The 17,998-nt window shown below is 39.6% G+C and overlaps 1 protein-coding gene across 3 annotated transcripts in view; it reads left to right on the top strand.

Moving 5' to 3' along the window:
- Positions 1 to 17,998, top strand: part of UST (uronyl 2-sulfotransferase) — a 157,723-nt gene that overhangs the window by 73,270 nt on the left and 66,455 nt on the right. For 2 of the 3 annotated variants that reach the window (XM_053382141.1, XM_053382140.1), the window contains exons 6-7: positions 12,283 to 12,380; positions 13,503 to 13,660. In XM_053382141.1, the coding sequence (XP_053238116.1) occupies positions 12,283 to 12,380; positions 13,503 to 13,660 (256 nt within the window). Of the gene's footprint in view, positions 1 to 12,282; positions 12,381 to 13,502; positions 13,661 to 15,524; positions 16,003 to 17,998 lie in introns of those variants that run through there. The other variant, XM_053382142.1, reaches the window with a different exon arrangement.

Here is a 17,998-nt window from a genome sequence, read left to right on the forward strand (position 1 = left end):
GTTTATGATTGCTTATGTTTACAACCTATAGCTTAATGAAATTAGCAGGCTTCAGTGAACTGAATGTCTCATTGTCTACTAGAACTCTTGGACATTCAGCATAAAGGTGAACATTGGAAGATTCAGGACAGATAAAAGAAAGTACTTATTCACACCACACATAGTTAAACTATGGAACTCACTCCCACAGGAAGCAGTAGTGGCCACCAACTTGCATAATTTCAAAATAGCATTGACAAATTTATGGAGGAGAGAGCTAGGATAGCTGTGGCCATGATAACTGCGCTCTGCCTCCACAGTTAGTCATGCTTCTGAATGCCACTTGCTGGAAACCGCTGGAGGGCAGAGTGCTGTTGTGTTCTAATGCTTCTTGTGAGTTTCCCACAGGCATCTGGATGGCCCATGTGAGAACAGGATGCTGGTCTAGATGGGTCTTTGGCCTGATAGAACATCTATTTTCTTAGAGCGTTGCTGCCATTTCTGCTTTGTCCGAAAGCAGTTGTTTCTCCATCTCTCCTCCGCCTCTGTCTATTATAAACTAGGAATCTTATGAACAATCATAGTTTATATAACACTTGTTTGCCAGTAAATAAATGTAGATTAGTTGACTGGATATTCTGTTAGGCCTGTTACACCAATTCCTTTAAACTTGTGTTCCATCTACTTAATAATTACAAACTCATTGTAAATATTTCTGAATGTCACAGTATATATTTTAAAGAGTCTGTTGGGACAGGGAATTTTAATGCGAGCTTTTTCTGAGAGCATATTAATAGCTTTCCATTATGTGTGCGGTTTGCATGTGTTTATGTTCTTTGATATGTGCAGGAGACAGAAGAGTATGGAAAAGCGTATTTATGCCAAAGTCTTTGGGAACATCACTGTAGAAAATGTGAAACGTTTCTAGTACACTTTGTACCTCAAGACTTTTGCTAAGTGTTACATGCGCTCTGCTTTCATGTGACGTAGGAGTCAAGTGCTGGCTGTCTCTCAAGTGTTCTCTTGAAAATGAAAAACTAGGTAGCATTTAGGCCTTCCAGGCCAGTTTTAAAGTCTTAGAGGTTACCTATTGTGCGTAACTTCAGAACTATGTTCAGTTACAACATAGTGGATTTAAATATCTTTAAGATAGCCCTGTGGCCTAAAATATTGTTGGGTGAACTGAAAGCTTTCTCATTATAAACACTTACTGTTTCTTCTGTTTTGTATAGAAAGGCCTAATCGTTTTCTTGGATTATCGTCCTTTTTGGCAGTCTTTGCTTGACAGTTGTCCTCCTCAAAGAACACTGTTATTTGTATTTGAGGAAAGTACTGGCTGGCTGCCAATAAAATGTGTTACAACAAGTCAGTTGTTCTCAATGGTAAAGATGGCTGTGCTTTTTTTTGGTGTGGGTTTTCCCCCGCCCCAATGGTCGTGATTTCCAACCAAATGTTCTTTGCAGTGCAAAAGATATATTAAAGCGGATCCAGTTGTGAATTGGTTGTTTCAACCAACTATGAGAAAACGAAGGCTGCCACTATGCTACATGTTTTGTGACACTCCCCTTGAAGATTGTTCAAGGTTGCAGCTGGTGCAACACATGGCAACCTGCCCTTTTTCACAGGGGAAGTGAATAGGTCATGCTGTATTAATGCTAGACGCTGTGCTAGTTTCTGTTCGTATTCTGCTCCATATATCTGGGACCCACTTGATTAGATGATCTTGGCATGTCAGCTTCATACAGCTTTATGTTTGTTGAAGAACATCCCATATATTTGATGGTAAACCCATGTGGTCTTTTGATTGTGTTCTCTGTCTTTTATATGTGAACAATGTTACTGAAATGAACATACCCTGCTATTCTTAAGAACATCAGGGGAGCCTTGCTCCAAACACTGGATTCTTCAGTAGTGAGAAGCATAGTAACATAGAACTGGACTTTCTAGTGGTAACAACACCCTGTAATGTCTTCCACACAAATGTTTATAGCCACCCTATAATGACAGGTCTCTGGATAGCTTACAGGGTTTAAATAATAGAAAATTTACAACCAAACAAAATGCAACTAAATTATAAAATCATACCTTACTTTAAAACAGCAAGGAAAAGAAACTTTGTAGCCACTAGTTTAAAACTGAAGGCAAAACACAAAGTTTCAGAACTTCACCTTGCTCAGGTTGGAGTACGTGCCCACCAATATAATAGCATGAAAATTTCATGGGAAACTGGTAGTAAATAATAAAACTATTTCAAACATTCACAGGAAGTAGTTTAGATCAGGTCTTTTTAGTTTCTGAAAATGACAGCTGTAACCATAGCTGCTAGGAGGAAAGGTTTATTCTTGATTTTTTAAAAAATACAGAACTACAATTATTTATTGGGTTGTTGTAGATATTGTTTGGTTTGTTAGAGCCAAATGGACCTCTTGGCACCTATGTGAAGATGTAAATTTAATAAGTGAAATTCTTGGGGGCTGTTAACTTCACCCTTGAGGTATAACTTAAACTTCAGAGCTGTGTTTTAGCTTTTTGACCTATCAAAATGTTCATTGTCTCCTTATGCTTGCCCCCTGTGCTCTGTAAGAAACAAAGGATTAAACTTCTCACCAGTGACTATGTTACCAAATGTGATGTGCTACTGCCTCAAAGTACCAAGGTTTTGGCCTTTGAAATATCAAAAATGTTTGTGGAAAATTCCACTGACCATTTGGAATCTTAGTGTAAATATAGCTTCATGCCTTGAGTCTGCTCCAAAGAAAACAGCAATTTGTACAAAATGTTGGATAAGCTGTTTTAAGTGTTTTGGTGAATGTCTGTGTTTATCAAGACTTTACTTAAAGCCAGCAAGTCTTTTATCCAAAGCCAGATACAGTATAAGCAGCTGCTGCATGGTGTGTGCACAACTTTGCTACTTGAATTGACATTGGGAAAAGTTAAAGTGCTGTCTGCCTTTCTATCTCCCAGCTACTAATATTAAAACAGGCTGCTTTATAAGTCAGTACCAGCCCTTTGCCCCTTGGTCATTTTTGTTGCCTGGTCCTTGCTTGGTCATTTTCTGCAAGTTTTCCAGCTTTCTAGTAACCTTTTCAAGATGCAGGAATTGAAATTTATGTGCTTGCACCATAAATTTCTACCCCTTTCCTCATGTTCTCTATGGGATTCATCCTTCTCACAGTTATTATACACTGGGTCAACACCATCAATCTGCTATCCATAAAAACACAAGAAGAGCTCTTAACGTCTCAGACCTTTTAATTCAGCAACCTGTTCTCACAGTAGCCAACCAGATGCCTATGTGAAGCCATCCATCTGGAATTCCCCAGGTCTTCACAAACATACTGGCTCTGACAGTGGAGGTAGTACATGACCATCATAGCTCATATCTTTATATATCATGATACCAAGATCTCTCTCCTGGTCAGTCACTGCCAACTCAGACCCCCACAGTGTATATGTGAAGTAGATGTGATTTGGATTTCAGCAGTCTTGGCTGCCTCACTGATCCATCCCTAACTCCAGATCATTTATGACCACTACAGGTCCTTGCAGGACCCCACTTCTTACAACTCTTCATTGTGATAACTGGCCATTCCTGCTCTCTACTACTCCTTCTTTATCCAGATGCTGATCTACAAGAGGACCTGTCTCTTTCCCAACAACTACAAACTTTACTCAGGAACCTGCAGTGAGGGACTTTGTGACAAACTTTTGCAAGTCCATGGAATTTAGTGTCTACCAGATCATCCCTCTCTACTTGCTTATGAACACTCCCAGAGAACTCTGATATTGCTAGAAATATTAAAATAAAGGAAACTTATTGTAACTATTCATAGTAGAATGTAAATGCCATGAAAGCTTTTGGAAGGATAAACTAATAAAACAACTTGTTGCTATTCCAAAGTAATAGAGAGATGGAAAAAGACTTTCCTCGCTTTTATTTAACAAAAAAAAAGTTACCTACAGTCAAGTGTTTGGAAAATATAAGTTACAAGTACAAATAGAAATAAAAAAGTAAACCAGGTTCTCTCCCAGTGTGACTTGGCAGCCTGCATTGTACCATCGCATGGGCTGCTGTGGTTATGTGTAAATGCCATGCTCTTCCCCAATGAATCATTGCCCTTCATTTGAACAGATTCAAGGTAATATGGGCTAAGTCAGCTAAATACAGATTGCATGTAACACAATTTGCTGTTGCTTATTGTAAAATAAGGACAAGGACCTTTTAGCTCCACCCATTAAAATGTTCCAGGTGAGATGCTGTCATGGAAGCTAGTGAAGTTGTTGGTTAATTGACAAGTCACTGAAACACGCTGTTCTAGGGCCACTTTCCACTGCCCTTTTATTATAGGTTAGCTCCAGAAAATGTGCCTAGCTTTGGAGGAAGGGTGGAGAATTCCCCAGGCATGAGCACCTTTGTGTGAGCCCTGGATAGAATCTTTTATTTCAAACCTAGCTTCAAGGCAACAGAGTAAGAGATTTACTGTAAATTAGTCTTCATGCCATTTTATTTGGCCATTATAGGGAGAGCATGCTGATCTCTCAATTTCCCTTTGAAAGCATGAAAATTGGCAGCTTCAGCATGACTTTCAACTAGGTATTGGCAGGTTGTCAATAAGAACTCATGATAGAGCACCACTTTAGAGATCTCTGTTGAAAACATTGATCAGAGAAAATCAAAGGCAGAAGAACATTGCTTCTTCTGATGTGTTTGAAGAAGAGACTAATTTGCAAATTATTGATCATAGTCTTTGAACAACTGCATGTAGGTACACAAGAAACTGCTTGCTACAGCAAATGCATTAAAAATGCAAAAATATAGTCCTTAAGTCTATGATAAATGCCAGAGACCTTTTAAAATTTTGAATTTAAATTTCTTAAAGGCCTAAAGTTAAGGCAAACTAGTATAAACTGATCCAATAAAGAAAATATATGGATATCCAGCTGGAATAAAATGTTTTGCATCAATAGCTTGCAGCACACACACACAAAAACACACTTAGAACTGAAAATGCATTGATTCAATTTTATGCATTTTAAAATGCAGTTCGCATTTTTTAAAGCAAATAAGTACAGCACAATGAAAACCAATCTGAATGCAGACCGTGAAGTCCTTCAAGGGAGGGCTCCATGCCTTCTAGATAAATGTTTATATAGTATTAAAAATCCATTGAAAACAGAGTGTGGTTCATAGCAGTAAATTGTCTCTCAAGCCTATGGATTAAAAGGCTAAGCCAAGGAAGACATAATCAAGTCAGAATGCACTAGGTTGCATGAAGATTTTGCAATCAATTGTGCCTTCTGGAAACTGAAGGGACATGCACTCAATAAATCTGGGTGAGTTGTGGCACTTGTAACCGGTCATATCACAGACACGGTATCTGGTGTTTGCTTGAAATGCTTACATATACTGGTGCTAGCTGGTTTGGGGTAAATGTGCATTAGCAACTAAATAATGTGATTTCAGTAAAGTCATCCCAGCAGCAAAAACTGTACAGTAGCCAAAGATCTTTGGATGCAGCACTGCAACTGCATGAAGAAGACAGATTATGTGAAAATATTTGTCAAAGGGGCAATATTTGTTCTTTGGGAACAGCTACAGTTTGCAGGCTTATTACTGAGGTCTGGCTGTGAGTTAGAAATATGTCTCATAATTCCTTGGTTCAGCAAATGAACTTAGCAACTTGGTATGCTTCCCTTTTAAAAATGTGTTCTTCTCCGTTTTTCTGGCTGCTTCTCCTATGGCATTCTATGCTGTTAAAGCAGGCAGGGAGAGGGGGCTTATATTTCTATACTTCTACCCTGGGACGTTTACTGCCTTTTCAGTTATGATGTATCACTTAACTATGATTAAAGCTGGTATTTGCTCTGAGGAAGGAAGGGTTTGCACACTGTGAGCACATGATCCCAAGGTGTGTCTGCAGTCTCTTTCCTGTAGTGAAGAGCTACACAATGTTAACCTCCACTTGAGTCCCTTTCAGCGGTATGCTCTGCAATCGTCCCAGAGAAATGAGCCCATCAGCGTGACTAATAGCACCTTTCAGTCAACACTCCAGCCCCCCTCTCACATTACTTATGGCATGGTGTAGAAATGGGCTGCATGACCACACCTCTGTCATAGGACTACACCTGATTCCCCAGCGCACATACATTAGCATAGACCACTGAGCTAGGGAAGCCTGCATGGGTATACCTCTCTGTCTGTAGACTTTCACTAGATCCTGGAACCCTGATTCCACAAAGTTCTGTGCACAATGGCTTTCCCACTTCAGTATCCATGCTCAGAGCCATAGCTACAGGGGGTGGGGGCTAGACAGTTTTTTTGCCCCAGGTGAAGCCTCCAGAGGGGTGCCATTGAGGCTCCCAGTCTGTGTGTGTGTGTGTGCGCGCGCGCAAATGGACATGGGGGTGTTGCCAAACTGGGTCTTTGACCTGGGTGAAAAAAAGCCTGGTTTCACCCCTGTCCATGCTTAACTCATGATGAGTGGGGACAAAGGCAAAGGTGCATCTCCTTACTATACTTTTCTCTCCTAATGTGTAAAAGTGGCCTCCCTCTTTCCTGACAATCACAGATTTATCATGGCTTTGCTACTATCCAATTTTATGATGTACTTCATAGCTAGCACAACACGCTTGCAACAATTTTTTTGTCCAGTCCTGACTCATGTGTCACATTGCTTCCTGTGACAGTAATCTTGTTCCTTGGAATCCTTCATCATGTTACCAATTTCTGGAAGATAAAGAGGAGTAAGAGGATTCTGGGGTTTTTTTGTTTTATTTTGATTAAATCATTTTTCCTTTGGCGGTAACTGTGGCCATGCATAGGGTTATGGACTGGAAACTGTAGCTTGTCACCCCAGCAGTCTTGTGTGGACATTGAAATAATGCTGTTGGCCTTATTGTAGTCTCTGGTGGACTCTTACCCTTTCTTGAAACACCCACACAATCTGGCATAGTGCATTATCACTGGCACATCTCCTTGCAACGGGCCCCATGGTGGAATAGTATTGGCTGCAAACCTTTGGCTCAAATAGCATTGGCAGCCTGTGCATGCAGTTTTGCACCACATCTGCTAAGCATATGGTTTCCTTTAGCCATCCCCCTGCATTCATAAGCAAGATCAAGTTCTACTAACATTAAAAAATGGAAATTTAAACAAGCTGATAATGTACTTCTCTGGAAAATGTTTTAATAATGCATTTTTATATATCATAGAATCAGAGGATTGTGGCGTTGGAAGGGACCCCAAGGGTTATCTAGTCCAACCCCCTGCAATGCAAGAGGTTGGGCATCCAACCTCTGCTTAAAAACCTCCAAGGAAGGAGAGTCCACCAGCTTCCGAGGGAGTCTGTTCCACTGTCAAACAACTCTTACATTCAGAAAGTTCTTCCTGATTTTTAGTCAGAATCCCCTTTCTCATAACTTGATTTATTGGTTTGGGTCCTGCCTTCTGGAGCAGGAGAAAACCAGCTTGCTCCATCTTCCATATGACAGCCCTTGAAATATTTGAAGATGGCTATCATATCTCCCCTCCCATCTCCTCTTATCCAGGCTAAACATGCCCAACTCCCCTAACTGTCCTTCATAAGACTTGGTTTCCACACCCTTGATCATCTTGGTTGCCCTCCTCTGCACATGTTCCAGCTTGTCAATGCTCTCCTTAAATTTTGGTGCCCAGAACTTAGGTTGGTCTGACCAAGGCAGAATAGAGCAGTACTATTACTTCCTTTGATCTGGACCTTAAACTTCGGTTGATGCAGCCAAGACTAGCATTAAGTTTTTTTGCTGCTGCATCACACTATTGACTCATGTTAAGCTTGTCATCTACTAAAACCCCTAGATCGTTTTTACATGTACTGCTGGCAAGCCAGATGTCCCTCATCCTATATATGGTTGGTGATGAAGGTAACCTAAGAGTATGTTTGTTGATTTCATTTTTAACAGGTATGTTTGTAAATATTAAATGGAGGCATTCAACAGGATTCTTCACCCCAGCTTCCCTTCCTTTCCCTCCAAGTGTATTCCTAAATATCAGGATAGTACCAGCAACCCCTTCCCCTTATAAGCAGAACTGTTTTTGACTCATGCTCTGGGCTATTTGAGTAATTTCCACAGATAATTTTGTTACAGTCTTATAGTGCCTTCTTGGTCAAGAAACTTCCAGATGTGCCACTCTGCTCAAGCCATCATGACTCCTAAATAAGGTAGCTGGACAAGCAGGCTTCAGATCTGTTTAACTTAATTTTGATAATGGTTCCCTATAGATAATGGGATTCAACACTCCTCTCTCCACTTTAAAATGAGCAGAAGAGAGAAACACCTAAGTGACTGTATTATTGAGAGCCCTAATGAGCAGAAATATGGTGTAAAATATAATAGTTTTTTCAGATATCTATGTAGACTTTAATGGGGTCTTAATTTTCCAAAGTCTGTTTGGGTCATGTGCTTTTAGCTTTGTTTGTTTTCCTATCAGCTCTTTGGTTTCTTTAAAAATCTAGAGGAGGATGGTTCAGAAGTGTAGACTGGAAATGAATGATAAATTTAGCCATAAATGCAGAGAAGAGAAGGTGGTCTGGGGTCATGCCAGACAGGATGGAAGAAGTCTAGTTTCCTGTATGACGACCAGCTTGCTCTGTTTGTAAATAATAATGTAATGTAAATAAGCATTTTGGGGGTGGGGGAGTATTAGAAGTTTGGCAAGTGGTTTTGAGGATTCTCACTAGAGCAAGGAAATTTTCTTTGGCTTTCAATGAAGAGCACTGTTGACACAAGCTGTTATGTTAGAAAGGGAAACCCTTCTAGAAGGAGAGTTCACCCCTCACTAGGCTCACACATTGATTTTTTCATATTTTTAATTCATTTTCTTCTTTTTAGTTTTGTTTTCTAGTTGAAAACCATTCATTTAGTTCACCACTTCCTCTGCAGCTCTTGTGATATGACTTCAGTTGACATCTCTCTTCATCTTCATTAGGGAATATATATGAAAGTAGAAAAACCAATTAAATCTAATGGAAAGCTAGGGCAAAATATTTGGTGAAAAAAATGAGATGCCTTTGGTTATATTGTTTAATAATGATGAACTAGATTTGGCTAGTATCTGGAAATGCATGATTAAGTGCTTAAAAGGCTAAGAACAAGTAAGAGCTACTACAGCTCTCTCTTTTTAACCCTGCTTTTAATCTGTTGCTTTTTATTAGCCATTTCTGTATTGCGACTGTTTTTAACTTTGTGTGATTTTATTTCAAACCATACAGGTGCATTAAGGACAGTACAAAAATGCTGTATGTGAGCATTTTATATCAGTGTTAGAAACTGAGATATGAAAGCTAGGAACTAAATGGCAGCTTAAATTGAGTTTATGGGTGCAACAATGGACTGTCTAGGTGCACTTTTCTATAACAAGAATACAAAGTGAAAATGAATGAACTGCAGCTAAAATATTATGTTCATTTTTCTCATAGTCTAGTCCTTCCCCTGTCCATCCCCCAAATATTCTTAAAAGGGTCTCTTCTGCAGTCTTCAGGGAGCAGCTGGAAGTGGGGAGGCAGAAAGAGGTCCTCCTTTCCTTCCACTCTGCGGTTTTAATCTGAAATCTTAGGTGCAGTACTGCGCCCAGAGCTCAGAAACGGCTCGTGCTAATGAAATTCCGTCGCAAAATGTGCCTAGAACAATGGGAGTTTCGAACACTGTTTTATATATCACATTTTGTATATATTACTTCAGATGCATTTCTGTTGGGAGGGACAGTACTTAAATTTGTAGATGCAAGTACTGTCTCTGTTAATATAAATGGGGTCAGGATTCAGAAGTTATTTTCGTATGTGCTCTCTCCATGATATTTCCTTATAACTGCACTAAAATTGGTGGTGTTAAACACACACTATAGTGGGAAAGCTATGGTCCACAAATCAGAACCCTGGCTCTCTAAAAGAATCAGGCTACAATCCTATACTTGCTTCCCTCTGAATAATTCATATTGAGCTGAGGTGGGCATACTTCTAAATAGACATGTAGAGAGAGGATTGCCCTTGTTTATCTTCAGTTCTAACATCAAGCTATTTAGGGAATGGAATGGTATCTAATTTGAAATCTTATGATGTACCTAAAGCCTGGCTCTTCTGTTTTAACAAAATCCATTTCTCTGAAAGGGTGGTGCAGGTTTGTATGCTTACATCCATTGTAATATCTGTAGGCACTGGACCAGGAAATCATGCATATCAAGATATTATTATTTCCTGTATTATGATTTATAAGAACTTCTAGATGCGTCCTCTGACTTACAAATTTTATAGAAACTTTAATAGCTTATTTCATTTGAAAAAGCAGAAAAGGTCCAGAAAAATGTCCATTTGTAGTTCTGTCTTCAGTTGCCATGCTGATGGTGTACACATGCATTTATATTATTCATGTGATACTTCCAGTTTATTAGATGGCAACCTGAATATCATCAGTTAGCATGGGAAGTAATATGCAATTGCAGATGATTTTAGTCTACATTGTGATAGCTTATACTTGAATATGCTCTTATATAAACCTTTCTGCTTTAAGGCTTATAATTTTTAGCTTTTTTTTTTAATCCTCTTAGTAGTTTTCAAAATATGTTATGCAAACACAGATTTTAACAGGTCTTCTTAAAGCTTAGTTTTCTTAACCAAAGCAAGAAGATAAAGTAGATTTTCATTAGCTGAGAGAAGCCCCTAGGCTTTAAAGGGTTGAGCAGGCAAAATACTGGGACAAACATTTGAGGGGATAAGGTTTTGTTGTCAATAGCTTGCTAACATTCCTTCAACAACAACCATATCAGAGCTGAAATCAATTAAATTAAGATTCATGCTTTTAAAAACAATATAATTATTTTAGTTCTGTAGTAAGGATTACACAAATATGCACTGTTGACTAATATGCTTTTAAGTGTGCATTGTTGGAGCCATTAGATTAGTGGTATTTAAAACTTTTTCCATTTAAGGTTTAGCCTTAACACATTTTACAAACACAGTACAGTGGTACCTCGGGTTAAGAACTTATGGTAATTCATTCTAGAGGTCCGTTCTTAACCTGAAACTGTTCTTAACCTGAGGTACCACTTTAGCTAATGGGGCCTCCTGTTGCCGCCGCGCGATTTCTGTTCTCATCCTAAAGCAAAGTTCTTAACCCAAGGTACTATTTCTGGGTTAGTGGAGTCTGTAACCTAAAGCGTCTGTAACCCGAGGTACCACTGTATTCTAATTTGCTAATACATAATTCCTCAAATATGGTTGTGAATATTTATGCTTCATTTTTGGAATACCTCCACAAATTTGTTCAGCACAGTGTGTGCTATTGGAATTGTTACATGAATGTGAAGACCGTGCCAGATTTATACATTTGATTTTGAAACAGTTAAAGATTTAAAAGGAAAAAAACAAACTTGAGAAGATTTGTTGCAGGAAACTGTGCCTCTGACATACATCTGTATAATTTCTGGTCTGAGACTAAATGCATTGTTACTCACTTTTGGAAATTTAATCAGGTTCTTGATAAATTATCACTAACCCACTATCTATATTCATTTTGTCCATTTTAAAGACTATATTCATGAGCTGAAGGAACTGTTAACTTGCATGCGGGAAAATTTCAAAAACAATAATGTTTACTCCCAGAACCTTCCCAGCCAATTTGAGGGTATGGTGGAAAGGTGTTCACTGGACAAGTTCCAGATTTCAGCCTCTCTAGCTGCATAAGTGTATACTATAAAACATTGCATTTTGAAGGGATGCATAACTTGACAAATCTTTCTGTAGTTAGATAACTTGTAGCTGAATATTTTGTAAAGGAACTGATATTTCCAATACTCGTGCTGAGCTTAAAATTATGGGTGAGATTCAGTGTAGCATGAGCAGCTGTCTGTTCGCACAGCGGTGCTTTTCCTTCTCCATCTCCCTGCAGCTGCCCGTACATCCCAAATCTGCTTCAAAAGTTTGGAGAGATCCTCCATATCAGATTTTGGGATTGCAGGTGTGGCTGGAAAGGGGAGAAAAGAAATAAGAAGTTCCATTGCACAAACAGATTTCTGTTACGCAAGGAAGCAGATATAAGTGGATCTTGTTTTGTTTTTAAAGGGCATATGCACACCCATACACCTGTAAGTTTCAAAAGAAATATAAGTAAAACATGAGGATTCCCTTCTGAATGTAGTAAATCATGTTGATGCAATGGTTTGTTCGACAATTTGGGCCTTAGATCTGTGCTCCATCACTGGAAGACAACAGAGAACTTCATAGTTCATTTACAACATTTTCTTTTCTTCCCCCCCTCCCCTTCTTTTAGGATATTAACGTATGCATTCTTGAGAACTACCCTGAATGTTCCAATCCCAGGTTATTTTATATTATTCCATATTTTTGTGGACAGCATCCAAGATGCAGGTAACTATGTTATCTCCCTTTTCAAAGTTATTTCTTACCACCTACTGGAGCTGGGGTGATTTCAGTTTTGGAATGTTCCACAGAAAACAACAGAGAGCCCAAAATGCATCATGCTGGTAATTAATCTGAAAGTCAAAGAGTTGTGCAGAATACCAGTTCACAGATTGCATTAGAAAGCAAGCTGTGCCAAATGCTAAAGGACTGGACAAAAAAAGGAGAGGACAGATCAATCAACCTTTCCTTTCTAAAATACTGAATAGTAGGAATGCAAAAATAAGATGGCTCTAATAAGCCTCTTCTTTTCACACCTCAAAAAGCACCAATATATCCAGAATTCAATATCCAGGTTTTGCCAGAATATAGACACCTGCCCCATCTGTGACATCAGATGTGGGGCAGGTGGAGATGCAACTGAACCTGATGACACAGCCAATTCCCTGCCAGAAGTAGACTTGAAGTCACTGTGTAGCAGCTGATATGTGGTGATTTCACTTTAAACTACCACGCAAGGCTCTTTGGAAACCTTGCATGTTGCCTTGAATTCCAGTGACCATCTCCTGGTGTCATAGTGACACCAAGTGATTGATGGGTGAGTGCTGTCTAATTTGGGTAGGGAAGATAAGGATTTGGCCTGCTGCCCATATAACATTCCCAACCAGAAATAGGGCACTATTGACGGCTTCGATCCCTTGATGAGGCAGATCCTTTGTTGCTTTAAGTTGCTAAACCTAACGAGGTTATGCTACCTTTTACTCACCTGGTGCGGTCCAGAAATTTTAGATTACAACTCAGGTGCTGTCTGAGGCTGATGGGAGTTATAGTCCAAACCTCTGGAGGGCATGAGGTTAGTGAAAGCTGTGCTGTGCTGTGCAGGGCAAGCCATATGACAGCTTCTTGGTATATTGATGGCTTATAAACAAGATTATTTGAAAGACTTAAAATATGTCACAGAAACTTAGATAGCAAACATTAAAAAATGATTGATATTCCGCAGTTGGTGAAATATTCTAGCTGCCTAGCAGCCTTAATACTGTAAATTGTTCTAAACTCAGTTTTTATTACAGAGTAAAACTTTTGTTTGCAAATTCAGTTTAAAGATTCTTTTCTTTTATGTTCTTGAAGGGAGCCTGGGGAATGGGCCCTTGAAAGAGCAAAAGTGAATGTGAATGAAAATTTCCTACTTGTGGGGATTCTGGAGGAATTGGAGGATGTGCTGCTTTTACTAGAAAGATTTTTACCTCATTATTTCAAGGATGTACTCAGTATCTACAAAAACCCAGGTAAATGTCTTCTGATATATCCCTGATTGGTTTTTCTTTTTTAATAAATAAAAAAATGTAATATTCTTAAATGTCACATATTAAATGTTGAAGAAGCAATAAGACAGCTGTAACTCTGATGTTCACTCTTCTTTTTTAAAGTGCGTTCATTGGATTAAAGTGCAAAAAAAAATGTTTCCATATTCTTTGCATCTTCTGTTCAGCTATTGTTTCAAGTAACTAAGCCCCCCCCCCCGAAACACAGTATGGAAACTATGATTTAGAGATGTTTGGAGTGTCCTGCTGTAGCTAACAGAGAAGTGGCAGGGAGAGCATATGTCTCAGAAGAGGCTTCCTCATTGACCCATTTACTAACAGAACCCACTTCTAAAACAGGGGAAAACAGATGTAACATAAAAAGAGAACTCCTAGCACATCCCTTAGCCACGGAATAAGCAAGGCTTCCTTGCAGCTCTGCAGCTGAAATGCCAGGTGCCCAGTGAATGCCAGCTTACCCCTCCCACTATATACGTAGGTTGGCGGTCTTTTTTCTTTTTAGAAGCACAACACCAATGTACATTTTCCTGTTGTTTCTTTACTGTCATCATTTTTCAAGGAAATGCTCTTTTTATACATGAAAGATTTTGCTTGGTATCTTTGGGGGGGGGGCAGTTCTTGGAGACATCAGAGGATCTTGTCAGTTAGTGCCATCCACAGCTAGCTTCTGCTGCAAACTTGCAATGGGTTGTATCAACAGTGTCACTCAGCTGATGGTAAGGCTTCTATCAGAAGAATGGGGAGGGAAGCTAATCTGTCTCCTCTCTAAATCCCCTTCCCCATTCTGTCAGATGAGTGACCTGGCTGGATACACCTCTGAATTTGGATCATAGATTTTTTTATTTGTCTTATGCCTCTTCTCCTGAAGAAAAGTCTGCATGTGCAATAACAAGAAATGTTTTTTCTTTCTTTTTTTCTGCTTTGTACTGGTTTCCACTAAATCTAGCATAAATAATGCTAAATCTTTTTGTGTAACAGTCAGTAGCAGTAAGTGAGACAAATGCTATGTTAATTATTTTCATTTTAAGAGTAAGCTTCTGCTTCTGGTAAATAAGCACATTTCTTTTCATATAATGCCAAAACTCATGAGAAAGGGAAATTTAAACTTTGAAGAGCCAAACATGTATTAAGTATGGAAGTTAATTAATATCTTTATTCCATGCTAACTTGATTTGGCCAGAAGATGGCATTGTCCCTCTTATTTTCTCATACAATTATAAAACATGAAACTTGAAAGAACAGTTACATACGTTCTGTCTCTCAATTGCTCACATTTTATATTCTGATCAGTGAAGAGAGAATTAGTAGGCAAAACCATCTTGAGCCTGTAAGATTCAGATCTACTCTGAAAAATGCTTTGATTGGAACAGAACCATGTTTTATAAACCACTGCTTAAATAAGTGTGCCTAAAACTGATAGTTTTTGTGTGTTATATATGAAGTTTGCCTTCTAAAATAAATGTATAATTTATGATGGTCATAGTAATCTTTGGAGAAGGTTTGCAATATATAACCATTCACTTTTAACTTATACAAAAAAATATTTAGATTTATATAGGAGGAATTCAGCACTGTGCTAAGGTGAGTCTTCCCAGACAGGCCTATCCCCCTTCTCCTCCTGCTATGCATCATTCAGAGGGTTATTCCAAGTCAGTTTTAGGGGTAGAGGAAGGCAAGCCCCACTAAATGTCTCCTGTTGGTACTTGTTAGGTGAATCCCACCATATGTATTTTTATCATGGGAATGGACTTTCTGGTGGACCTTTGCATTTCAAGGATTATTTTGAAGATGTTCAGATTGAAAATAATTTTATGTTCCCTAAAATGAGGGTTCTGTGACTCAAGGACAGAAGCAGAAAGGTTTGTCCCATCACATCTCAACCTGAAGCATGAAAAAGGTGTCTTGAGCTAAGATCCAATTCACAGATTAGTTAACAGGCATTTGTAGGATGATCACCTCTTCCCTGTGATGGCTGCACATAGTCTAGGACCGTGCTGGCGTACAGCTCGCCTGGGCCCAAGAGCAAGCCTATAGGCTATATTTTTGCAATCTGTGGACTGAAGCAGACAACCACTAACAGTGCAATGATTGCTTGAAAATCTGCCACACCTCAGCTGGTAATCCATGGAAAGCAGCAATCATCTGTCTCCACTCTCACAATTATTTATTATTTATTTTGTTTATTATAGCCTGCCTTTCCTCAAAAAAGCTCAAGGCACCTAGCAGCAAAAATAAAACCACAACTTAACAATTCAAAATGTCACTTTTGATTTAATACAAAAGCATGAAAACATTAAAATAGCAGCAGAAAACAGTAAGACACCAAAAATAGCACAGCAAGTAAAAATTAAAATTACTCAAAAAGCCTCCCCTTTCTAAAACGCCTTTCTAAAAGGGAATTCCACAGCTTAGCAACTGCCACAAAGAATGCCCTCTCCTAGGTCACAAACACACAAATGTTCAGGGGCAGCAGCATTACCAAGAGTTGGATAATCATGAGTGAATCAACTATTCAAATGCAAGTAGTGCCACTCCAGAAGGGATACCATGGGTGATGGTCTGGAAGGCAACTGAGAGACGAAGGCGAATCTGGGATCCCGACAAATAGACATCTTGGAATCCATTTTACTGAAAGTTTAGGATCAGAGTCCTAAGAGACCAGTGTGTTCTTCGGAACACTGGGAAAGACTAGGGGAGCATGGGCTGCCTCTACCCCCTGGGAAATGCAATGTGCATGGGTTTCAGAGTTCCTGGCCTGGGTTTTAGGAAGCTGAGGGAGATCTGCCAGGGAACCAAGCAAGCTGCTTTGATCTTGGGCAGAACAAGCCCCCTGAAAGCTAGCTCTGCTTCCCCAAACAAGTTGTGAGCAGGTTGTACCAAGGAATGCAGGATGCACAAGCTCAAGGTGTTTTAATGCATCATCGGGTTCCCATCTGGGCTGTGAGAGTGAGTGGAAGGGTGGTGGCAGCAACTACCAGGCAGTAAGACCTGACTGACAGCACTGTAGGACAAGAAAACGGGTGCGAGAGGCTCTCCTGAGCACACACAGCCTTCTTCACATTGGTTGCTCAAAACTGTAGATATAAACAGAGCCCATTCCTTGTCTGGAAATATAAGCAGTTGTGTAGATAGAGGGAGCTTAGTTGAAATCAGAAAATCAGTGCAGTGTAAAGGTAAAAAAGGAAAAGGACACCCCTGGAGGGTTAAGGCCACTCAAAGGCGACTATGGGGTTGCAGCGCTCATCTGGCTTTCCGGCCGAGGGAGCTGGCGTTTGTCCACAGACAACTTTCCAGGTCATGTGGCCAGCAGGGCTAAACCGCTTCTGGTGCAACGGAACACCCTGACGGAAACCAGAGCGCACAGTAATACTGTTTCCCTTCCTACTGCAGCAGTACTTGTTTATCTACTTGCACTGGTGTGCTTTTGAACTGCTAGGTTGACAGGAACTGGGACAGAGCAACGGGAGCTCACCCCATTGCGGGGATTCGAACCGCTGACCTTCTGATCTCAATGGTTTAGACCACGGCTACTAGGAGAGTCAGAAGCTGAGTCTGGAATGCAGAGTGAGCTAGACCAGAGAGCCAATTTCTTGGTGTTACCAGTTTCTGCTCTTGAACTGGCTTTTCTTTGGCAAATAAATGATGAGTTGTGTTTGGTTGAAATTCTATAAAGTACTAGCAGATGGAGCACAAAACAAACAGTATAGGTTCCAAGCTGAGAGTGTGGGTTGTTTTTCCCCCTCATAAAATCATTTAATTATTTAAATCAAACATACTTTTCTCTGCCGTAGATATCATAAAATGATTGGGCCACACCACATTCTGAACATTTGGGAGGCAGAATTAATCCATTATCTTTCCTAGTTGCACAGGCTCTTTCTCCAGTAACTTTGTAGGTGGAAATATAGCTTTACAATACCCACAGCTGATCTCTGTTGCTTGCAGCTGAGTTCAGTAGCTGTATGACTATCCTGAATCTGAGGATAAACCAGCTTTGAATAAACCCAAAAACTAAAGAGGTAAAAGACTCTGCAGTAAAACGCTCATTTCCCAAATACAAATATTGTAGAGATGCAAATTGCCTGTGAGATAGGGGAATGAACTTGCACTCACACAATGTTGCATCCAATGTGTTATGCATTATTAGAGATGTGCATTCCACATGGAATAGGATTTTAGCCTTAATTTCAGAAGTTAGATAGGCTTACTTTATTTCTCCTTGACTTTGCATTATGTTGTTGACATTTTATAGTCTTTTGAGGGCACCAAGCTGTGGAGCTGTTCTTTCAGTGATCACATCTG

Source organism: Podarcis raffonei, chromosome 3 (assembly GCF_027172205.1).
Source record: "Podarcis raffonei isolate rPodRaf1 chromosome 3, rPodRaf1.pri, whole genome shotgun sequence".
NCBI lineage: Eukaryota > Metazoa > Chordata > Lepidosauria > Squamata > Lacertidae > Podarcis > Podarcis raffonei.